Source organism: Triturus cristatus, chromosome 2_1 (genome assembly GCF_964204655.1).
Source record: "Triturus cristatus chromosome 2_1, aTriCri1.1, whole genome shotgun sequence".
NCBI classification, from domain to species: domain Eukaryota; kingdom Metazoa; phylum Chordata; class Amphibia; order Caudata; family Salamandridae; genus Triturus; species Triturus cristatus.
In genome coordinates this window covers 29,567,412-29,593,723 of record NC_140581.1, presented here as the reverse complement: position 1 = coordinate 29,593,723, position 26,312 = coordinate 29,567,412, and the positions used below count along the sequence as shown (strand labels likewise).

The 26,312-nt window shown below is 46.7% G+C and overlaps 1 protein-coding gene across 1 annotated transcript in view; it reads right to left on the bottom strand.

Moving 5' to 3' along the window:
* Window positions 1–11,847: 11,847 nt before the first annotated feature.
* Window positions 11,848–26,312, bottom strand: part of NPR2 (natriuretic peptide receptor 2) — a 571,736-nt gene continuing 557,271 nt past the window's right edge. Inside the window, exon 22 of the mRNA XM_085627733.1 lies at window positions 11,848–13,287. Within this exon, the coding sequence (XP_085483859.1) occupies window positions 13,225–13,287 (63 nt within the window). The 3' untranslated portion in view covers window positions 11,848–13,224. The remainder of the gene's footprint in view (window positions 13,288–26,312) is intronic.

Here is a 26,312-nt window from a genome sequence, read left to right as displayed (position 1 = left end):
GAGCTGCTAGGAGCTTTGAGTGCTAATAGAATGAGGGCTCTGTAGCTCACAGCCTCCATGGTGGTGAGGGCTAAAAGGTTGCCAAGGTGTAAGATCGGGTCGAGGATGTGGCCAGGCTCTGCTAGGGCGCTTTACGTGGCTGTCCGTGTACTGAATGGAGTCTGGTGTCCGGACAGGCTCAGCCCTGCATGTGATTGTCAATGTCCGGGATGGAGACCAGGATGGAGACAGGGCGGAGTTCATGCCCTGCCTGACAGAACACTGTGTGTGGGTGCCAGGAAGCAGGATTGAGTCCAGGAGCTGCCCAGGCTCTGCTAGGGCACTTGACGTGGCTGTCTTTGTACTGACTGGAGCCTTGTTGCCAGCGGTGTCCTGACAGACGCAGCCCTGCATGTGATTGTCAATGTCCGGGATTGAGACCAGAAGTGAAACAGGGTGGAAGGCATGCCCTGGCTGATGGAACATTATGTGAGGTTACCAGGATTCAGGATTGAGACCAAGAGCTGCCCAGGCTCTCCAAGGGCACTTTGGATGATTGCCAGGACTTGAGTGGAGTCTGACTGCTGGTTGGGCTGTGCTGGTGGACTTTGTGTGGTGGTCCGTGTCCTGATTGGAGCCCGGTTTCAAGCTGTGCCCTGACTGGCGCGGTCTGCTTCTGATTATCAGCAATCTGGATTGAGACAGGGTGGAGCGCACGTCCTAGCTGAAATGACACTGATTGTGGTTGCCAGGACGCAGGATGGAGTCCAGGAAATGGCCCGGCTCTCCAAGGGCACTTGCCATGAACGTCTGGAGTCCAGGTGTTGGCCAGTCACCTGTGCATCTTCCTTAGACCTGGGTTACTGAGAGCAGGAGCCTGAGTGTCTGGATTACTTCTGAAGCATCAGTGGTGTGAAATCCCTGAATCCAGCTGAGCACAAGGCAAGGCTGCTGCGCCCTGAGCTGAGACAGAGGAGTCCTGCGATGGGAAGAAACCACCAGTCGACTCCTCGAGAAGGTCTTCAGACCCCTCCACACCCAGCTTTACAATCTCTCTCACCTTAAGAACTGCAGACCCTCGGATCTTAGCACAAGCTGTGCCCATGTGTGAGGTCAACCAGGCCTGCAGCTCTGATGACAGACATGGGCTTGGGGCTTGTTATGGGCAAGAACAATAGGCCTGCAAGGTGGCAGGTTCTCACATGGGTGGATTTATAGACAAAAATAAGCCAATGAAACTGTGAGAGGATCTGTCTTTCCATGGGAGAATGGGGGACAAGCAGGAACCCGGGCTGAGATACCACTCCCCCTTAACTGTGAGTGAGGAAAGGGTGAGGAATATTGGAGGGTGGTGGTAGAGAGTGGTAAGGTGAGGTCCCCAAGGAGGTAGTCTCCTCCCATACCCAGAGTGAGACAGTAGCACACTCTGAAGGGAAGCACCTGAGAAGTAGAGTGGACTGCACCACAGTAGAAGAGGGCAGCAGGGTGGACTGCACCACAGTAGAAGAGGGACAGCAGGGTGGACTGCACCACAGTAGAAGAGGGACAGCAGGATGGACTTCACCTCAGTTGAAGAGGGAAGCAGGGTGGACTGCACCACAGTAGAAGAGGGACAGCAGGGTGGACTGCACCACAGTAGAAGAGGGACAGCAGGGTGGACTGCACCACAGTAGAAGAGGGCAGCAGGGTGGACTGCACCACAGTAGAAGAGGGCAGCAGGGTGGACTGCACCACAGTAGAAGAGGGCAGTAGGGTGGACTGCACCACAGTAGAAGAGGGACAGCAGGGTGAACTGCACCACAGTAGAAGAGGGACAGCAGGGTGGACTGCACCACAGTAGAAGAGGGACAGAGGGACAGCAGGGTGGACTGCACCACAGTAGAAGAGGGACAGCAGGGTGAACTGCACCACAGTAGAAGAGGGACAGCAGGGTGGACTGCACCACAGTAGAAGAGGGACAGAGGGACAGCAGGGTGGACTGCACCACAGTAGAAGAGGGACAGCAGGGTGGACTGCACCACAGTAGAAGAGGGCAGCAGGGTGGACTGCACCACAGTAGAAGAGGGCAGCAGGGTGGACTGCACCACAGTACAAGAGGGACAGCAGGGTGGACTGCACCACAGTAGAAGAGGGACAGCAGGGTGGACTGCAACACAGTAGAAGAGGGCAGCAGGGTGGACTGCACCACAGTAGAAGAGGGCAGCAGGGTGGACTGCACCACAGTAGAAGAGGGCAGCAGGGTGGACTGCACCACAGTAGAAGAGGGACAGCAGGGTGGACTGCACCACAGTAGAAGAGGGACAGCAGGGTGGACTGTACCACAGTAGAAGAGGGCAGCAGGGTGGACTGCACCTCAGTAGAAGAGGGCAGCAGGGTGGACTGCACCACAATAGAAGAGGGACAGCAGGGTGGACTGCACCACAGTAGAAGAGGGACAGCAGGGTGGACTGTACCACAGTAAAAGAGGGCAGCAGGGTGGACTGTACCACAGTAGAAGAGGCACAGCAGGGTGGACTGTACCACAGTAAAAGAAGGCAGCAGGGTGGACTGCACCACAGTAGAAGAGGGACAGCAGGGTGGACGGCACCACAGTAGAAGAGGGCAGCAGGGTGGACTGTACCACAGTAAAAGAGGGCAGCAGGGTGGACTGCACCACAGTAGAAGAGGCACAGCAGGGTGGACTGTACCACAGTAAAAGAGGGCAGCAGGGTGGACTGCACCACAGTAGAAGAGGCACAGCAGGGTGGACTGTACCACAGTAAAAGATGGACAGCAGGATGGACTGCACCACAGTAGGAGAGGGACAGCAGGGTGGACTGCACCACAGTAGGAGAGGGACAGCAGGGTGGACCGCACCACAGTAGGAGAGGGACAGCAGGGTGGACTGCACCACAATAGAAGAGGGACAGTAGGGTGGACTGCACCACAGTAGAAGAGGGCAGCAGGGTGGACTGCACCACAGTAGAAGAGGGCAGCAGGGTGGACTGCACCACAGTAGAAGAAGGCAGCAGGGTGGACTGCACCACAATAGAAGAGGGACAGCAGGGTGGACTGCACCACAATAGAAGAGGGACATCAGGGTGGACTGCACCACAGTAAAAGAGGGCAGCAGGGTGGACTGCACCACAGTTGAAGAGGAACAGCAGGGTGGACTGCACCACAGTAGAAGAGGGACAGCAGGGTGGACTGCACCACAGTAGAAGAGGGACAGCAGGGTGGACTGTACCACGGTAAAAGAGGGCAGCAGGGTGGACTGCACCACAGTAGAAGAGGCACAGCAGGGTGGACTGTACCACAGTAAAAGAAGGCAGCAGGGTGGACTGCACCACAGTAGAAGAAGGCAGCAGGGTGGACTGCACCACAGTAGAAGAGGGACAGCAGGGTGGACTGCACCACAGTAGAAGAGGGACAGCAGGGTGGACTGCACCACAGTTGAAGAGGGACAGCAGGGTGGACTGCACCACAGTAGAAGAGGGACAGCAGGGTGGACGGCACCACAGTAGAAGAGGGCAGCAGGGTGGACTGTACCACAGTAAAAGAGGGCAGCAGGGTGGACTGCACCACAGTAGAAGAGGCACAGCAGGGTGGACTGTACCACAGTAAAAGCTGGCAGCAGGGTGGACTGCACCATAGTAGAAGAGGCACAGCAAGGTGGACTGTACCACAGTAAACGAGGGACAGCAGGATGGACTGCACCACAGTAGAAGAGGGCAGCCGGGTGGACTTCACCTCAGTTGAAGAGGGAAGCAGGGTGGACTGCACCACAGTAGAAGAGGGCAGCAGGGTGGACTTCACCTCAGTTGAAGAGGGAAGCAGGGTGGACTGCACCACAGTAGAAGAGGCACAGCAGGGTGGACTGCAACATAGTAGAAGAGGGCAGCCGGGTGGACTTCACCTCGGTTGAAGAGGGAAGCAGGGTGGACTGCACCACAGTAGAAGAGGGCAGCAGGGTGGACTTCACCTCAGTTGAAGAGGGAAGCAGGGTGGACTGCACCACAGTAGAAGAGGCACAGCAGGGTGGACTGCAACATAGTAGAAGAGGGCAGCAGGGTGGACTTTACCTCAGTTGAAGAGGGAAGCAGGGTGGACTGCACCACAGTAGAAGAGGGCAGCAGGGTGGACTTCACCTCAGTTGAAGAGGGAAGCAGGGTGGACTGCACCACAGTAGAAGAGGGCAGCAGGGTGGACTTCACCTCAGTTGAAGAGGGAAGCAGGGTGGACTGCACCACAGTAGAAGAGGGCAGCAGGGTGGACTTCACCTCAGTTGAAGAGGGAAGCAGGGTGGACTGCACCACAGTAGAAGAGGCACAGCAGGGTGGACTGCACCACAGTTAAAGAGGGATGGCTGAGAGGTCTGCACTAACATGTAAGGAACCAAAAGTGAGACAACTGAAAGAATGACAGTAAAATATAAGAGACCCAAGAGGGGGGCACAGAGAGTGTAACTGTGAGACACCAGTGTTGTGGTATGGGAAGGGTATTCTGTCCATACCTTGTGTCAAAAGTACCAAACGGCCAATGAGGCTTGTGGGGTTCAAGAGGTGGGTGAGCATCGTGTCTGTCAAGCAAATTAGTGGGTGCTTCCAATAATGATAATGAGTTAGAGAGACATAGAAGGAACCAATTAGGATGGAGTCCATAATATCTGGTTGGATACTAAGGCAGAAGATCCTATGCTGTGCGCAAGACCAATAAAGAGCGAGTACTAACAGCGTGAATGAGGTCACCAGGGGTGGACTCCCAGCGCGGTGTATGGGACCAATGACAAGAAAGCTCTATTGGCATGAATGGGGTCACCCGGAAGGAAACCCAGTTCTGTGTATGAGCCCTATGACACAAGAGTACTACCAGTCAGTGTGAATGGGGTCACCAGGAATGGAAATCACTTCTGTGCATGGAACCAATAAGAAGGGAGTAGTATCAGTGTGAGTGATGCCACCAGGGATGAGATCCAGTTCTGTACATGGGACCAATGAGGAGGGAGTAGTATCACTGTGAGTGATGCCACCAGGGATGAGATCCAGTTCTGTACATGGGACCAATGAGGAGGGAGTAGTATCACTGTGAGTGATGCCACCAGGGATGAGATCCAGGTCTGTACATGGGACCAATGAGGAGGGAGTAGTTTGAGTGTGAGTGATGCCACCAGGGATGAGATCCAGTTATGTACATGGGACCAATGAGGAGGGAGTAGTTTGAGTGTGAGTGATGCCACAAGGGATGAGATCCAGTTCTGTACATGGGACCAATGAGGAGGGAGTAGTATCAGTGTTAAAGGGAGAGAGTGCAATGAGTCAGGGTGAATGGGGTCACCAGGGATGGAATTCACTTCTGTATATTGGACCAACGCTAATTCAGAGCAATGAATTCGAAGATGTAGTTATGATGTCGGCTTGACCACTAGGAGGAGACACTTTCATGACTGACGCCATTGTATTGTGAAATGGAAGGACCATTTCCAGATCCGCGAGAGGGGAAGGTTTAACGAGGCTGGCAGGGATACAGAGGAGAAGGCCTGTGTTACAGGGCATTTACAGGAAGGCATGATGGATTTTATAACGTGGCGAGCTAACCGTGTACAGGGCAGCTTTACAAACACAAGCAAACAGGTGTGATGTATGTGTCCTGTGCCATATAAACATTGATTGGCCTCCTCTGGATCGTTCATGCTCCGATGCAAAGAGGAATCTTCTGGAACCCTCGAGGGGCAGGCTGTCTACAAGCGATGCATGTTTTCTTTCATACAGGTAAGGATAGTTAGACCATCCTTTGAAATATTCGAAGAGGAGAATGGTAGCGGTGGTCCAACAGAAGGCTTCCTGAGGGTGGTCAGTGTCTCCTTTCTAATAGGGTTAGGACTAACAAGGTGTGCTGGGTCTAGGAAGAAAGTGTGAGGCAGCCACGGTACCTGCCTTAGAGCTTTCATGGGTATAAGGAATTCAGGGGATTAGACCCTGATGCGCTGGGCCGAAGACCGCAGGGGTCCACCAATGGAAGATCCCAAGGTTTCTGTGTCTGCAGCAGACACCCCAGCACTCCCCGCCTGTGCTCTAGAGATAAAACATATAGAACATGCACCAGCCTTGTAATGGTTAAAGAGGGCATCGCTGAACATAAGCAATGCTATGTTCCCGAAAATGGTGCATGTGTTTAATGAATGAATGTAAATTCTGACTTATTACCCAGCGTAACTGTAGCTGCCGCAGGCACGTGTTCCTGCTCGTGCTCGCCATGCCGGAAGGAAATGACTGTCTCTGAAGTTTACAGCCTCTCCTCCACATCTGGGCTCTTGAGAGGAGAACATGTTGAATAGCTTGTTTAGCCAAGGTTACCTTTTTGTTTCAACTGAAGGTCGTGTTCTTCCTTTTGTATGTTCTGAGACATAGGCAACTGCGTTCTCCCTTTATTTTATAAAAAGTCCATATGTAGAAGCCTGTAAATGCTTTGCCTTTGTGTACCGAGCTCTCACGGGTTGCTGGGGGTCCCTGGTCAACTGAATCTGTGATTCACAGATAATTACTTTTTCTTTTGTTAAAAAAACCTTTTCAGACTTTGGTTAGTGTGTGTGTGGGTTTTCTTTAACAGGTGTATTTAGGGGCTGCAGACACAGAGAGATGGGTTCTGTGAGTAGGGCACTCCTCGTTTATAGGAGATTTTCAGATAAGCACATCTGGGAATGGAGGCAAAGTCGCAAAAGCAACATTTGCTACAGAGGAAAACAGCCACAAAGCGGACACTCAGGTAAGGATCAGCGGGGATTCAACACTTTAAGACACGGCTGCCGAAGAAGGGCTTTAAACACAACTGGATATGAGGAGGTTAGTAAGAGGATCGCTGGGAGAGGAGGAACTTTCAGTGGTCACCACTGGATACAGACTGGGGTCTCCATGAAAGCCACAACAGGAGATACACTACGAACTTCATGAATGACACAACAGGAGATACACTGGAAACGTCATGAAAGACACCACTGGAGACACACTGGGGCCTTCATGAAAGACACCACTGGAGATACGCTGGAACCTTAATGAAAGACACCACTGGCGATACACTGAGACCTTCATGATAGACACCACTTGAGATACACTGGGACCTTCATGAAAGACACCACTGGAGATACACTGGAAACTGCATGAAAGACAACAGTGGAGATACACTGGGGCCTTCATGAAAGACACCACTGGAGATACACTGGAAACTGCATGAAAGACACCACTGGAGATACACTGTGGCCTTCATGAAAGACACCACCGGGGATACACTGGGACCTTCATGAAAGACACCACCGGAGATACACTGGGACCTTCATGAAAGACACCATAGGAGATACACTGGAACCTTTATGATAGACACCACTGGAGATACACTGGGACCTTCATGAAAGACACCATTGGAGATACACTGGGACCTTCATGAAAGATACCACTGGAGATACACTGGGAACTTAATGAAAGACACCACTAGAGATACACTGGGACCTTCATAAAAGACACCACTGGAGATACACTGGGAGCTTCATGAAAGACACCCCAGGAGAAACATTGGGGCCCTCTTGAAAGACACCACTGGAGATACACTGGGGCCTCGATAAAAGACACTAATGGAGATGTTATGTTATGTTATGTTATGTTATAAGAAACTTATCAAGCACTTGCTCACCGTCGTCTTCTTGGCGCTGAGGGAGACGTGATGCAGCAATAGAGGAAAGAGAACTAGTTATCATATGCCTGAGAGAACAGACATGTCTTCAGCTGTTTCCTGAACAGTGCATAGGAGGTGGCCGTCCTCAGCTTCATCGGGAGCGAGTTCCAAAACTGAGGAGCTAAAACTCCATATCGAGAACCTCCAAGTTTCTTGCGTTTGAAGGTGGGGTGACTAGCAGATTCAAATGGGAAGATCGGAAATTACGAGTGGGGACATAACGTAGGATCTTAGACAAAATGAAGGCTGGGCTATTACCATGAAGAGCTTTAAAGATCGTGCATCCCACCTTGAAAAGGCCGCGCATAGCCACAGGGAGCCAATGAAGGCTTTTCATCAGGGGCCGGATGCGATGCCATCTAGGTTAATGGAAGATCAATCTGGCAGCCTGATTCTGGACTAGCTGGAGGCGTCTAAGTTGGTAAGCCAGGATGCCTACATATAGAGAGTTGGAGTAGTCCAGTCAGGAGATGATCAAAGCCAAGATCACTAAAGTCAGAGCTTCCTGAGACAGAAATCTGCTAATACACTGGAAACTTCATGAAAGACACCACTGGAGATAAACTGGGGCCTCCATGAAAGACACTAATGGAGATACATTAGGACCTTCCTGAAAGACACCACAGGAGATACACAGGGAATTTCATGAATGACACCACTGGAGATACACTGGGGCCTTCAAGTAAGACAACACTGGAGATACACTGGGACCTTCATGAAAGACACCAATGGAGATACACTAGGACCTACATGACAGAAACTACTGGAGATACACTGGGACCTTCATGAAAGACACTAATGGAGATACACTGGGACCTTCATAAAAGACACCACTGGAGATACACTGGGAGCTTCATGAAAGACACCCCTAGAGAAACATTGGGGCCCTCTTGAAAGACACCACTGGAGATACACTGGGGCCTCCATAAAAGACACTAATGGAGATGTTATGTTATAAGAAACTTATCAAGCGCTTGTTCACCAACGTCTTCTTGGCGCTGAGGGAGACGTGATGCAGCAATAGAGGAAAGAGAACTAGTTATCATATGCCTGAGAGAACAGACATGTCTTCAGCTGTTTCCTGAACAGTGCATAGGAGGTGGCCATCCTCAGCTCCATCGGGAGCGAGTTCCAAAACTGAGGAGCTAAAACTCCATATCGAGAACCTCCAAGTTTCTTGCGTTTGAAGGTGGGGTGACTAGCAGATTCAAATGGGAAGATCGTAAATTACGAGTGGGGACATAACGTAGGATCTTAGACAAAATGAAGGCTGGGCTATTACCATGAAGAGCTTTAAAGATCGTGCATCCCACCTTGAAAAGGCCGCGCATAGCCACAGGGAGCCAATGAAGGCTTTTCATCAGGGGCCGGATGCGATGCCATCTAGGTTAATGGAAGATCAATCTGGCAGCCTGATTCTGGACTAGCTGGAGGCGTCTAAGTTGGTAAGCCAGGATGCCTACATATAGAGAGTTGGAGTAGTCCAGTCAGGAGATGATCAAAGCCAAGATCACTAAAGTCAGAGCTTCCTGAGACAGAAATCTGCTAATACACTGGAAACTTCATGAAAGACACCACTGGAGATAAACTGGGGCCTCCATGAAAGACACTAATGGAGATACACTAGGACCTTCCTGAAAGACACCACGGGAGATACACAGGGAATTTCATGAATGACACCACTGGAGATACACTGGGGCCTTCAAGTAAGACACCACTGGAGATACACTGGGACCTTCATGAAAGACACCAATGGAGATACACTACGACCTACATGACAGAAACTACTGGAGATACACTGGAAACTTCATGAAAGACACAACTTGAAAGACACTGGGACCTTTAAGAAAGACACCACTTGAGATACACTGCAAACTTCTTGAAAGACACCCCTGGAGATACACTGGGAGCTTAATGAAAGACACCACTGGAGATACACATGGAACTTGATAAAAGACCCCACGGGAGAAACACTGGTGCCTTTATGCAGACACCACTAGAGATACACTGGGACCTTGATGAAAGACACCACTGGCGATACACTGAGAACTTCATAAAAGACACCGCTGGAGATACACCAGGACTTTTATGAAAGACACCACAGAAGATACACTGGGACCTCCAGGAAAGACATCACTGGAGATACATTGGGAACTTCATGAAAGACACCACTGGAGATACACTGGGAACTTCATGAAAGACACCACAGGAGATACACTGGGACCTCCATGAAAGACACCACAGGAGATACACTGGTACCTCCAGGAAAGACACCACTGGAGATACACTGGTACCTCCAGGAAAGACACCACTGGAGATACACTGGGAACTTAATGAAAGACACCATTGGAGATACAGTAGGACCTTGATGAAAGACACCACGGGAGATACACTGGAACCATTATGATAGACACCACTGGAGATACACTGGTACCCCCAGGAAAGACACCACTGGAGATACACTGGGAGCTTCATGAAAGACACCACTGGAGATACAATGGGAACTTAATGAAAGACACAACTGAAGATACACTGGGAACTTCATGAAATACACCACTGGAGATACACAGGGACGTTTATGAAAGACACTAATGGAGATACACCAGGACTTTTATGAAAGACAGCACAGGAGATGCACTGGAACCTCCAGTAAAGACAATCCTGGAGATACACAGGGGTCTTCATAAAAGACAATCCTGGAGATACACAAGGGTCTTCATAAAAGACAATCCTGGAGATACACTGAGAACTTAATGCTAGACACCACTGGAGATACACTGGGAACTTCATGAAAGACACCACTGGAAATACACTGGGACCTTTGGGAAAGATACAATTACAGATACAACGGGGCCTTCATGAAAGACACACATGGAGATACAAGGGGACCTTCATGAAGACACCACTGGGGATACATCAGTAACTTGATGAAAGACACTACTGAAGATACACTGGGACCTTCATGAAAGACACTACTGGAGATACACTGGGACCTTCATGAAACACACCACTGGAGATACACTGGGACCTTCATGAAACACACCACTGGAGATACATCAATAACTTGATGAAAGACACTACTGAAGATACACTGGGACCTTCATGAAAGACACTACTGGAGATACACTGGGACCTTCATGAAACACACCACTGGAGATACACTGGGACCTTCATGAAACACACCACTGGAGATACATCAATAACTTGATGAAAGACACTACTGAAGATACACTGGGACCTTCATGAAAGACACTACTGGAGATACACTGGGACCTTCATGAAACACACCACTGGAGATACACTGGGACCTTCATGAAACACACCACTGGAGATACATCAATAACTTGATGAAAGACACTACTGAAGATACACTGGGACCTTCATGAAAGACACCACTTTTATGGATATGGAGGTAAACTGGGATCATCATTAACAAACACTAGCAGTGGATTACTACAACTTAAAAGGCACCATTGTAAAACAAGTATGACCCTCATGAAAGGCAACTCTGGAGATACACAGAGACCTTTAAGATAAATACCAGTTAAAATAGATCAAAACCTTCATGAAAGGCAAAACTGTGGAGGGAGGGTGTTTCTATGGAAGCCACTGTATGGGAAACCTTTTAAAAAGCAATAGCACATCCAGAGAGAATGAGAACTGCAAGGGATTTATAGCAGTCTAGTAGTGTACATTCCTGAGTGGTGCACCAGGGAGCAAGTAAGAACAGAGAGAATGCAATGTGTACACAGCCAGAAATTCAGTCACTGGAGTGGCAATGTCTATAAGGCACATGTAGAGAACTAGAAAATATACAAGGCTATAGGGGGTGGCTTCGAGTGGGCAGAGCAATGTCTATGGCAGATATTAGAATGACAACAGCTTAAAAGAGACATCAGACACGCAAAATAAAACAGCAGCAAAAGGGATGGAACATCAGATGTTCATAAATAGGACTTGCGCATGGAGGAAAAAATTCAGGATGAAAAGACTGAACTTGGAATATGAGATAGAGGAATGACTCGCCTAGATGCAAAGTATGAAGTCAATGTAAACAGACCTGCAGAGGAGCCGTTCCGATCTTACAACTGTGGCTCAGAAAGGGCAGCCTCTAGGAGGGCAAATATGGGCATACAGTGGTGCCTAAAATGAGCAGTTGGAATAGCAAGGTTTGGGAAGGCACAATTGACTATACCCATGATAGTATGTGAGGTAAGTGGGCTTAGTCTATGATAGAGGGGGTGCGTCAGTATTCCATGTTGAAATATTAGGTCAGAATATCATCAATATGTGATCAAACATCAACGCACCTGTCATAGTTTCTGCAGACATGCTCAGGATTTCTCACATATGTTGTGGCTCTCGAGAGGTTGAACTAGTACATAGGACTGCAAAGTTTCCATGATGTAGAGGTATAGTGTCAGAAGGCACACTCAGAAATATAGGGCTGTATGCTAAAGGCAAAGCTGAAAGGCTGACCATGACGAGGGTGCATTGTGATCACAGCCACTCTGGGTCCCAATATGTCAACTGCTTCCCTTGACTGAAGCTAATTGCACTTACATTTGCAAGGTGCACCTAGTGAGCTGTAGGGAATGGGATGGAAATGACCTATAACACCCATTCATGGGCGTCTCCTGCACTTACTGCACACAGCGTGTTCAAAGTGGAATCCAGGAGAGACCCTAGAGACTAGGGGTCACATCTTTCGTAGTTCATTGGTCACAAAATTGGTGGAGGAGGTCATGGTCTGGAAGGGATATGTTGGCTATGCTCTCTTGAGCAGCTAGAAATAACAAGCATTCTTTGGATTTGCTGCTCAATGACTGTACGTCGGTTAGATGGATACTGAAGTATTATCTGATACATGTGGTGAGCCTAGACATGTCCACAGGGGAGGTATTCTTGGAGGGCACAAGTGAGTATGTCACAACCATCACTGTTAGACCCTGTTCCTAAATCCATGCATCTTACTTCCTCTTTCCACGTGCACATGGCTATCAGTCTCTTCTAAATCCAACTACAATGAAAAATAGACAGTCTCTCCCTGAGGGACGTCAATGAGAATCCACAAAATGTATGCATTCCACAGTTTTGGGGCACCCTTCATTAGTCCTGTAAGTACAGATCCAGGTGAGGGCCAGCATGGCTCATTGTGGAAACTCCAGATGTGCTGGTGGCTGTGGCTTCCAGCGCCTATTGCTTGAAACGTAGATTCAACAAGGTCCCAACTGATGTGGCGTCCAAGTGGTCCAGTTAAGGGCTGCTCCAGGAGGCCATGGCACTCTGTGCGTCCTCAGTGCTGTACACACAGGTCTGTCTGAGTATAGAAACTCACACCACCTTCCACATATCCCTTCCACATAGGGTCACCCAGCTGTGGTTGCCCCGTACGGGGTGGAGGGCCTCACTGCAGTGACCAGCAAGACTCCGTGGATAAGGTGAAACTTCTACGGAAGGAAGGAGCTCCTCGTTGTCAGGTCGCAGGAGCAGGGAACCTATATATGTTGAAAAATAGATATATATGGATATAAAATAGGTCCCTCATATTATGTCGTCCTCTGTTCTCTCGCCCAGGAGCCAGTATGTCCTCATTTTTCCTTTTCCCTGCAAGGAAACAAAAAACAGGTATAAGAATCTAAACCAAGTGATCAGAAGGAATGACAATTTGGTGTTATGTACAACAGGGGTGTCTGTATTGTGTCCAACAGGTCTAAAATTTTCAAGTAAGCACTGACAATGTTACAATTCTTATTTGGTTTCGCTGGGGGTAAATTTATCCCAAAGAGACTGACAATTTAGCATTGATAAGGTTCTCATAGACCAATTTTGGATGGATTTCCATACTCATAGACCAATCGTCTATAGTTCTGCTTCTCATTGGCCATTGTTAAATAGATGCAGATCTCATGGACCATTGCTGAATAGATGCAGCCCTTGTGGACCAACGCTGGATGGATCCAGTCCTTACAGAACATTGTTTGAATGGATTTGACCCACATAGAACAAGATTGGATAGATCTGGTCCTTATTGTCGGTTGGATCTGGCCCCCATGAACCATTGTTGGATGGATCTGGCCCTTATGGACTAATGTTAGATGGATCCAGACTCATGAACCAATGTTGGGTAGTTTTGACCTTTATGGACCAATGTTGGATGGTTCTTGCCTTTATGGCCCAATGTTGGAGTGATCTGGTCCTCAGAGAACATTGTTGAATGGATCTTGGACCAATGTTGGGTTGATCTCACCCTCATGGACCCATGTTGGAAGGATCCACCCCCTCATGGACCAATGTTTGCTGCATCTGACCCTCATGGACTAATGCTGGATGGATCCACCCTCGTGGACCAATATTGGATGGGTCTGGCTCTCATAGACTAGTGTTTAATAAATTCAGTCCTCATGGACCAATATTGGATGGAACTGGCCCTCATGAACCATTGGTGGATTGATCCGGCTTCAAGAACCAATGTTGGATGGATCAAGCTCTCAAGGACCAATGTTCGATAGATCCATCTCTAAAGGACCAATGTTAGATGGATACCACACTCATGGTTAAAGAGTTGGATGAATCCAGACCTCATGGACCAATATTGGATGGAACTAAACATCATGGCCCTAATGTTGGATGGATCTGGCCCCCATGGACCAATGTGGGATGGATCCAGCTCTCAAAGACCAATGTTGGATGGATCCAGCTTTCAAGGACCAATGATGGATGGACCCAGCTCTCATGGCCCAAAGGTTGGATGAATCCAGTTCTCATGGACCTATATTGGTCGAACTGAACATCGTGGCCCAATATTGGATGAGTCTGATCCTCATGGAATAGTGTCTGATAAATTAAGCTCTCATGGACCAATATTTGTTGGAACTGACTCTCATGAACCATTGGTGGAAGGATCTGGCCTTCAAGAACCAATGTTGGATGGATCCAGCTCTCAAGGACCAATTTCGGATGGGTCTAGCTCTCAAGAACCAATGTTAGATGGATCCAGCTCTCAAGGACCAATGTTGGATGGATTCATGTCTCAAGAACCAATGTTGGATGTATCCAGATCTGAAGAACAAATGTTGGATGGGTCCAGCCCTCATGGACAAGTGTCTGATACATTCAGTACGTATGGACCAATATTGGTTGGAACTGACTCTTATGAAACATTGGTGGAAGGATCAGCTCTCTAGGACCAATGTTGGATGGATCCAGCTCTCAAGAACCAATGTTTGATGGAACTAAACATTGTAACCCAATGTTGGATGGATCTGGCCCTCATGGACCAATGTGGGATGGATTCAGCTCTCAAGGACCAATGTTGGATGGATCCAGCTCTCTTGGTCAAAGGGTAGGATGAATCCAGTCCTTGTGAACCTATATTGGATAGAACTAAACATTGTCGCCCAATATTGGATGGCTCCGACCCTCATGGACTAATGTCTGATAAATGTAGTCCTCATGGACCAATATTGGTTGAATCTGACTCTCATGAACCATTGGTGGAAGGATCTGGCCTTCAAGAACCAATGTTGGATGGATACAGGTCTCAAGAACCACTTTTGGATGGATCCAGCTTTCAAGAACCAATGTTGGATGGGTCTGACCCTCATGGACTAGTGTCTGATAAATTCAGTCCATATGGACCAATATAGGTTGGAACTGACTCATGAAACATTGGTGGAAGGATCCAGCTCTCAAGGACCAATTGTGGATGGATCCAACTCTCAAGGATCAATGTGGGATGGAACCAGCTCTCAAGGACCAAAGTTGGATGGATCCAGGTCTCATAGTAAAAGAGTTGGATGAATCAAGTAATCATGGACCAATATTGGATGGAACTGAGTATCGTGGCCCAGTGTAAGATGGGTCCGGCCCTCATCGACCAATGTTCAATTCTCCCCTCAAACCATGCAGTAGAATATAACATTAAATATCCCACTGTTGAGGGCTATTACTGTTGTTAAAGGCCCTCTTTCCGCATTATGAACCCGAGCTGCAGACTAGGTGCATATAGAGGTGCTAATAGCAGAAAGTCCTGATTTGTGAGGAATTACTCAATCTGAAGGGATACTCACAGGCAGAATGTCTTACAAAGAGAGATTGTATGGTGAATAATTCAGGAGGTAGATTCTTCACTGAATTTAGTAAATATCTGAGGATTTCTTATCACCTTACAGCTCTAAATTAGGTTCTCAGTCTCGCCCATTTGTGGAATTGTCACTCTCTGAGCACATGAGCAGTACTCTATGAACACAGGAGCTCAGATTTACTGCAATGCGTTAGCCCACAATTTTGGCCCAGCCCCGACACAAGTGTTTTGGGGGGATTTGCAAAGCCACACAAATCGCAATTAATGTGGCTTTGTAAAAAACGGAACACATCACAGTGCATGGTGCTGCCTTCCGTTACGTTGAATCAGATTGGAGAAACATGGTTGGTGCATGGCCGTTACTGTGCATCCACCCATTCATTTTGACACAAATCCATATTAAGAAAGACTTGTAAACGTGGGTTTTCACCAACATGGTGCCCTACCTGAGGCAAGCGTAAGAAGAAGAAATATGTTTATATCTCCCCGTTTTTAGGTTGAGCCTGGGCAATGCATGAGCTGCTCTGCGAGGCATGCTGCATTGAGGTAGGGAATTGAAGCTCTGCCCACTCTCCACCCATGTTTTTCATTGGCTTGTGTCATTGTGAGGAAATATGAATTTTATGATCAGTTATGTCCCCTATCTTAGACCCCAACGACTCCATGTACATGCTACAAGTACATGTATGTTCCCTCCAGTTCCAGCTATGAAGACGCAAATACATGTGCGTCCAACGCCAACATGTCCTCTTTCAGATCCGCCATGAATGGGTCAAATAGTCCATTCCTAAGTATGATTGGCCACCGACTTTATATGGTTCACTTTTCACGTTTTACAATTCAGGCGAGTAGGCCCTGAATTCTGTCATCAAGCCTTTTCCTGCTTCTGCCTCTGAAATGCTCCAGCCTGGACCTGCATCCGTGTCCATGAACTTTGTCTTACTCCCTGCGCGGCTAGCGGTGCCTGACGCGGCCTGTTGCCTGCCAAAAACTGTATTCAGCCTTCAAGTTATCTGCTCCGCTCCTCATCCAATGCATTCCTGTCTAGTAGTTTAGGTAAACATCCTTCCAGCTACCGAGCAAAGGGCTCGGCCTCGCTGTCTTTATGCAAGTAATTCATAGCCCCTGTCACCATGGAAGATTCCTGCCCCCTCGCATCTCATGTAGACACATAGACGCTTGTACATGCACTAACAGTCAGTATAGAATAGATTCCGTCCGAGAGACTTTTCCTTTTGGATAAACCAGTTCCTTAAACAAAGATATTAGATACAATTTGGGATTAGGTTGACCTGACCCCCCAGACTTCTGTCTCCACATGTAGAGCTAAATGTCAATTCCCCTTCACCCTCTAGTTGCACGTCAATCACACGTCATGCGGCTGCGCGCGCATCTCTGCCAAATATTTCTGCTGACACTGCAGGATTCTCTTATGGATCCACCCACTTGTGACATCATTTTAAATGACGTTTCTAGTATACGCCTGTATTTACGCCTATTTTCATTACGTATGTGTATTCTTATCTGTATTATCAGCTGTTACGCCTCCTGCATCTGTCTTAATGCAATGCTTTTCATATATATATTGTTACTTATCAATAATGTATTGCCTATCCCTTCCTGAACCTTCGTGGTGATGGAATAAGATTGCCTGGTTCGAACTATAATTCCTTTGTAAGGAATAAAGCCCTTTTCAGAACCTCTAATACCACGGATTCTGCCTCTTATTTTGACTGAGTTATTCTTACTAGACTTTACCGCATAAAAAAATAGTACAGGTAATTTAAATATTTACCACATAAATTGGCGCCCGAATAGGGACACTTTCTCATCTCACGCGCCGGAGGTGCGTTGCAGGCCCGGTCTCCTGCCACAGCTGGACGGACAAAAACGCGTACCCGCAGGATTTCCTGTATCTCCCTCCGGCCAAGCAGGGGTGACTGAGGCTGCGATCAACACCCAGACGAGGCGGTGAGAAGTGCGAAGTATCCCGACCAGAGCCTAGCTGAGAGAGCAAGATCCGAGGTATACAGAGGCCCACCAGGTTCCGAAGTTCCGAGTCCAGTCGAGTCCAGTCCGGTCCAGTTCAGTTCAGTTCCGAGGCCTTCCGTTCCGTGCTACCCGGTGAGTACCGTTGCTGGGGAGGCAGTTAGACGTGCACATTAATTTGTGCCGGTCCTGACGGGTTTGGGTACACAGATCCGGTCTGTACTGTTTTAGCAGTGTATCTGTACTGTTTAGCAGTATATCCAGTATGTTCATGTATATAATTCAGTATTATCTAGTATTAGTATTATGTCAGTAACTAGTTTTCTTCTAATTATCATTGTTCGTTAAATGTTAAATGTTTTACTGTGTTTAAAAATTGTGGTATGAATGAGTGTTCATTATTGTGTTTATTGTATTAATTGTGTTCAAGTCCAGTTTGAGTAAGAATCAAGTAGGAAGGTTTAAAGATGCCGTTCTTTTCAAAATTAAGACAGATCAAAACTAGAAAAGGAGTACTCGAAGAAGCTGTTCCCATTCCACCTAGGGACACTCCAGGGTATTTTATGTATCATAAACATGGCCTAGATGCCGTATTATATCTTGACTTATGGGTGGACTACACCAAGGATCTAGCAGAAAGTCAGAGGTGGCCCGCAGCTGGGACATGGGATGCAGATTGCATCATGAGAGTAGAAGAAGAATTATGGAAAAAGAAAGCCAGACAGTCACAGAAAGATGCCATTGAGTTATGGCGTAAAGAATCGCATAGGCGCACAGAGAAAGCGCTCAGACAGGAAGAGAAAAGTAGGGAGAACTCAAATAAAGCCCGAGAAGACGTATTAGTTAAGGAAGGTATCCGAGTAAAAACAGAACAAGTAGACAGACAACGAAACACTCTTATGAATGGTATGTATCCCCTTTTGGCCGAAGGTTTACCTAAGGTCACCCCGGAAATACCGAAAGATTTGCCACCCCCATTACTCCCGATTAAAGCACATCCCAAGACCGCAAAAGATATTTTCCTTTCCTCCTATTTAGACGATGTAGCTCCGGAATATGTTAATGTTCCACCACACACGCCACCTGTCGATGGTGCTCAACGCCGAGAACATCCGCCCCCAACTCCGCAACCACAAACTCCTCCGCATATTCCAATAGGTCCATCTGTTTCCACCGCTTTTCCTGCATCCACAGTCTCTACCTTACATCCCACGAATCCTTTCGTGCCTAGCACCTCAGAAGGTGCGACAGCAATTTTTGCCACACCACCATCACGAAGCAAATCGTCTCTTAGAGATTTAGCAAACCAACGTACACCCCAAATAGCAACGTCCGACATGTTTAAGGAACATCTTGTAGATTGTAGATATGATCCAGTGCCCGGTAAAAATGACAGAACGCTGCTATCATCACTACGTATACGACGAGCTTCAATATATTTAACGACGCTACCAGGAATGATTAAACATTTAGACAATATATATCGCTTTGTCCAAACAGGGCAAGGCCCTGAAAGTATTGACGAAGCCATGGAATACCAGAAAGCGGATATACAGAGACAACTGTTAAGTTTCTTCATAAACTGCTTGATCAGAGACAGAGATAGGTCCGAGGTAGACCAGGATGAAATACAAGTACTTACCCGATGGGGTCAGAATATATCAGAGGGAAAACATGATAAACAGACGTGTATAGTAGCTATGTGCCGAAAGATCCGCAAAGAAGTAGAACGAATACATAAAGCCAGATTGGAGGCCGACAAAACTGAATCAGAGGGAGAGGAGGAGGAAGAATCAGAAATGCCCACAGGACAATTAGAAACGATAGCCTATGTAGGTAGGGGAAGACCTTGTAACAATACCAGATACTCTAATGACCCGATACGTCCGATACGTCCAGAATGTAACAGACATTTTCAAGCCCCTATGCTAAATACGAAGTCTCCTGAACACTTATTCCAGGCTGCTGATAAATTACTCCGAGACCGAAGGGGGTATCATATGCTCGATTCTATGGATGAACAAGAATTAGCCAGGTCAGCAGTACAATGGGCTGACAGTTCTGAAAAATATAGTGATGATGCGCTAGCACACACGTTTTTTAACCTTACCCCAGACGAACAGCGTTTAGCTGGTATATACATGATACAACACCTCGTTATATTGTATAGAAGCCAACACTCCGATCCTGGTCCCCTACCTGATATACTGATAGAATTACTCACGAATAAATGGAGAGGTTCAGGTACTGATTTGATTAAAGAAATTCTAGAATATCGACACCAGTACATTGTCTTCGTATGCCCAGAACATGTTTCAGTGCCCCCCAAGTTGGAAAGAAAAACGTATCACATAGACAGACAGAATCCCTTACGCGAAGTACACCCAATCAGAGGTGAAGACAATACTTTTAAACGCGTGTTTGTGTACACGCCCATAACTAAAATTGAATTATTAGAAATGAAGAAAGTAGTACCTAGCCATGACAAAGACCCAGCAGGTTTCCACCGTGAGATAAAAGACATGTTACTCATGGGAGAGTATACTTATCCTGACATTATGAAAATATTGAAAGTTTTATTGCCTGCCGGTATTTACGAGAAACTCAAAGAAAAGGAATGGGAGGTGGGAGACCAAAAGATAGATTGGACAGCATTAGAAAACGAAGAAAAGGCCCGAGCTGCAGGTTCAGGGCTTGGGGAAAAGACTACAGCACTACCAGGATTACTAGTACAGGTACTGCCACGTTTATTAACTACGAAAAAGGAAGACTGGGGTGCAATCTCAGCCTGTAAACAAAAACAAGATGAAGACACTAGTGATTTCTATTCCCGATTTGAAAAATGTTTTGGTATTAATAGTGGCATAAAAGCAAGTAGTGAGTCATATCCACATCTGTTTGTGACAAAATTAGTTGAAAATTCTCTGCCCCAAGTTAAGAGTAGAGTGCTGAAATTCGAGAGTACTTGGCAAGGTAACACACCGTCACAGATGTTACAAATGTTACAATATCATCACAATAGAATTAGAGAAGAACAAGAACATGAACAAAGACGTATGAAAGACACGAAAATGAAAATGCTTGTTGCTCAGTCAGTTCCAACTGACGGTCATAAAAAGGGTACGACACAGTCCAATGATTCAGTAGGTCCTGTTAGAGGGACATGCAACTATTGTAAACAGCCAGGTCATTATATACACGATTGCGCAGTTCTGAAACATAATATCTCTACGGGTATAACGAAAGAGAGACCACGTCCGCCTAGACAGGATCAGATCCAACAACAAGTACCTCAGAATATACAGCCTATGCCAGCTGTACAACAGACCGCACCACAACCACAACAACAGCCACAGCCTATTGCTGCAACACAAAACACGACACAACAGATGTACCAGTATGCACAAAATGACTATCCAGAGTATCAGCGCTACACATGAAATAGCCTAGAGAGGGAAGTTGGCCTACCCCTTATTGAGGTTCCTGTAGATCAAGAGGGTCCTTATGTACAGAGTCAAGTATTGGGGAAAGACCGAAAGTTTCTACTCGATACAGGGGCAAGCAGAACCACTATCAGTCACGATGAAGTTCCAGGGGCACCCCTCTCAGGCTCACAAAATATTTCCCTTGGTTTCTCAGGAAAACCCACTATTAACGAAGTATCGCAACCACTTGCATTCACAGTTGGTCCATTGACACGGACTACAGATCTATTGCTTACGAAATCATGTCCAGAAAACTTGTTAGGTATAAAAACATTGAAGGCTCTAGGAGCTGTAATATGTTGTTCTCCGGAAGGAGTACGATTGTTTTTGCGTGACTTTAAAGGTCACTACGTGTCTAGAGACATGGATCACCGGTTACAGAATCTACCTACACATTTATGGGCAAAAGGCCCCACTGATGTAGGTTGTATGCACATTACACCATATCGAGTCACACTCAAAACAGGAGTAGTACTACCACGAATGCGACAATATAAATTACCACCAGATGCTGTAGTGGCTTTGCTGCAAATCATTGACGAGCTCATTGTACAAGGAGTGGTCGTGGAAACCGACTCCAATGTATGTAATTCCCCGATAATTCCGATTCTTAAACGAACAGATCCAAAAGCACCACCAGTATATCGATTAGTTATTGATCTGCGAGAATTAAATAAATGCATTGTACCACAATACCCCGTGGTCCCAGATATCTCTTCATTGCTAACAGCCATAGATTCAGAAGCAACGTTCTTTACTGTAATTGATCTCAAGAACGCTTTCTTTAGCGTCCCAATCGATCCGGAAAGCCAATATTTGTTCGGATTCAGTTTAAATGGACGAAGTTTTAAATTCGCACGCGCACCTCAAGGTTTCACAGAAAGCCCCAGCATCTATAGCCAAGCATTGAAAAGAGAACTTGACAGTATCCACATGCCAGCTAACACTGCCCTGCTTCAATACGTCGATGATCTGCTGATCACCGCCCGAAGCGAACCTGAATGTGAAAAAGCATCACTGACGGTTTTACATTTCTTAGCCGACAAGGGGCACAAAGTGTCCCCTTCAAAGCTGCAATTCTGTGTCCAGCAAGTTGTGTACCTTGGGCACTTGCTGTCCAAGGGGGGAAGACAGCTTACACCCGACCGTATCCAGTTAATTGTTAACATGCCGCCACCCAAGACACAAAAGGAGGTACGGGTATTCATTGGCCTCACTTCGTACTGTAGGCAGTGGATCCCTCAATATGCATTTCTAGCGAAACCACTCATTCAGTTGACAACACAGGAGGCAGCGACATCGACTGTCCTCCCTTGGACTCAGGAACATACACAAGCTTTTGAAAGCTTAAAGAAAGCTTTATGCCAAGCACCTGTTTTAGCAACGCCATGTTACAGCAAACGTTTTACACTTTTTGTTACAGAACGTGAAGGTACTGCTTTGTCAGTACTCACGCAGGAACAAGCAGGATCACACAAGCCATGTGCTTATTTTTCTAGTACATTAGATCCCGTAGCTCAGGCTCTTCCTGCGTGCCTGAAATCAGTCGCAGCAACAGCTTTAGCAATCAGACAAAGCGATGCCATAGTGTTAGGACATCAATTGACAGTACAAGTACCACACGCAGTAGAGGTTCTCTTGAACCGGACCCAAACACAACACTTGACTATAGCAAGACTGACGGGCTATGAATTGACATTGTTCCAGCCACACATAGAAATCAGACGTTGTAGTACATTAAATCCTGCCACACTTTTGCCATTAAGTGGAACAGACCCATTGGCACATGATTGTATTGAAGTTATTACTATTACGACGAAACCCAGACAAGACTTGACAGATATTCCATTATCAGATCCAGACCTGACATTGTATGTAGATGGTTCATGCATGAGAACAAATACAGGAGAGTTAGTGGCCGCTTATGCAGTCACAACAGATACTGAAATTATTGAAACAAATTGTATCAATACCTTGTCAGCTCAAGCAGCAGAGCTCATCGCTCTGACACAAGCCTGTATTCAAGCCAAAAATAAGAAAGTCAACATATACACAGATTCACGTTATGCATTCGGAGTCGTCCATGACTTCGGCGTGCTTTGGCGAGAGAGAGGTTATTTAACTTCTCACGGTGCCCACATTCAGCACGGTCCCCTTATTCAAGCTCTGTTAGATGCAATACATCTGCCTACTGCAATATCGATTATGAAGTGTAAAGCCCATACAAAAGTGACTGACATTATTTCTCAGGGTAACGACCTAGCTGACAGAACAGCTAAACAGACTGCTCAGAATCAGACTCATCCAACTGACACGACAAAGACAATAGTTCCGACACCAACACACTGCATGACAGTTAAGGATCCCGCCCTTGATGTAATTGACATACAGACACATGCTACACCAGAAGAAATAAAGAGATGGACTGAATTAGGAGGGATCCAAACAGATCAAGGATGGATGACGAAGGGAAAATCTATATGGTTTCTCCCCGACTCAATGGTTCAGGTCATCATTAACACAATACATAGTCCAGCGCACCTAGGAGAGAAAGCTATGCTAGACAGTATTCAACACATTTGGTTCAATAAACACTTGCGAGCAGCAGCTAAACAGAAAGTACGTACCTGTATGATTTGTTGTCAGTTTAATCCAGGAAAAGGCGTACCTGTAGAACAGGGTGGATTTCAACCCCCCGATCACCCTTTTGAAGTCCTCCAGATGGATTATATCCAGATGGAACGATGTCGAGGATTCAAATATGTCCTCGTAGTTGTATGCGCTCTTTCCCGGTGGACATAGGCGTATCCCGTCTCAGATTACACTGCCCCGACTACTGCCAAACAGTTAGTTCGAGAATTCTTCCCACGGTATGGTTTGCCCCGTATCGTGTACTCAGATAATGGCCAGCCGTTCTCATCCGAGCTAATGAAACATGTTTCACTTCTGTTAGGCTACCAATGGAAATTCCACTGTGTCCGACATCCCGAGGCAGCAGGTCTCGTGGAGCGACATAATCAAACTCTGAAAATTAGACTGTCCAAAGTATGTAGAGAAAAAGGTGTCGACTGGATAGTAGCTTTACCGGTTGCGCTCTTTTACATGAGAATGGTAGCACACTCTCGAACAGGGCTATCCCCGTATGAGGTGATCTTCGGTAGACCACCAAATATGTGGGGGACGCCTATACCTCGTAAAATAACTGATGTTGATTGTAATATGCTGACAGATTACCTGGCTTCCTTGATGTCTGCACTACAATCTTGTCGTTCACAGGTAGCTGCAGCTTTTCCCGATAACACTGAGGTGAAGCCCCATGACGTGGTTCCGGGAGATATTGTACTTGTAAGGAACTTCGACAGAAGGAACCCGCTGGAGCCTCGCTGGCAGTCGCCTAAACTCGTCTTATTGACCACAAGGACAGCTGTGAAGATTGAGGGACGTAAAGGGTGGTTGCACTCGAGCCATATCAAAAAATTTCATGGACTATCATCCGACTTGAATTATCAGCCCTGCATTCCCTCACAGACTGACTCAAAACTCCCCCTGGTTGACAAGACAGAAAAGGAAAACTATAAACTGAAACTAAGGTCTAGCAAGTCAGACAATTTGATTGTTTAAGTCCTCTCCAAGGTGAATCGGTTGAATTTGTCTCTGACATGTATCCTCTAGACCGAAATAGAGAGAGAAATAGACAGAAACAGCTCAAGAAACATGCGTACTGTAAATCACTTCGTAGTCACTGCATAGTGACATTGTTAATTATGTTTTTTCTAAGTCTACTGATTATCATTGCCAGTATATTATTACACATGTATTACCCTATTTCCAAGCGTGCTTCCAATGCTACTGCCGAACATTCTTTTAGCGAATTACCCCCGCATGAGTTGTCCTATAGATTTGCGCTGCGCAACAACACATTCATTAGTATGTTACATCATTCTCATCAGACCAGCAATGCTACAAATTGTTGGATATGTGGCCGACTCCCTCCCTATCAGAAATATAGGGGAGTTCTGCCCCTCTTTCCGTATCCATTCACACACAATGGCTCCTGTGGAGCATGGTTTAGTTTGATTAATTCCCTAGATTCAAATTCAGTAGTTTATCAAGACAACTGGGTTTGGGGAAACCTGAACCTAGTTTTACTTAAAGTCTGCTACCCTAACAAGGAGGGACTTCCCAAAAGAACAGGAACTGATCTAGAAAATGAAGTATATGGATTAGGTAACTTTACACTTAATCTCATGATCCTGAATGTTGAATCCGAAGCCACATCAATCTTGCCCACTATGTCAGTATTTCCAGTTAGAGGCGAATTATGTGTAAGAAAGAATGGTTCAATACACATGGGCCATAGTAAATGTACCACTGTAATAGAATTCAGTGATAAAGGCAAGTCTACATTTAGAGCTTCTCGTCACTCCTACTTCATCTGTGGTCACACCGCATACATACGCCTACCCCTAGATTGGGATGGTACCTGTTACATTGCATTCCTTCTGCCACCTGTTTTCCTAGCCCCGCCTGATTATCATAGGAACACCCATTTAGTACACAATAGACAGCAGAGAGATCTCCCGATTGTCGACTACACTGAAACAGCATGGGAGAAATACACAGATTTCAATAAAGGTTTCTTTCCCTACATAGGTACAGTCACTAATAGTAAGCTGATACGTAGATTAACTAGAACCCTTGAAGCAGTAGTGAATGAAACTACTTCCGCCTTGGGCAACTTAACAGAGGAGCAGTCTGCGATGCGGATTGTTGTTCTTCAAAATCGTCTTGTCCTTGACGTCATTCTGGCCGATAGGGGCGGAGCTTGTAGGGTCATCGGATCAAGTTGCTGTGTTTTCATACCAGAAAACGCGCCGTCAGTATATAAAGCCATAACTCGACTTCATAAAATCGTAAGCCAGATACATCAGAATCCAGGCACCTGGACTTGGTCCGGTTGGTTCTGGAGCGTGTTGTCAGCCTGGGGATGGAGGATCCTATCCTTCCTAGGTATTGGCTTTCTCATACTATTCAGTTGCTGCTTGTGTCTACAATGTGGGCCAGCGATTTGT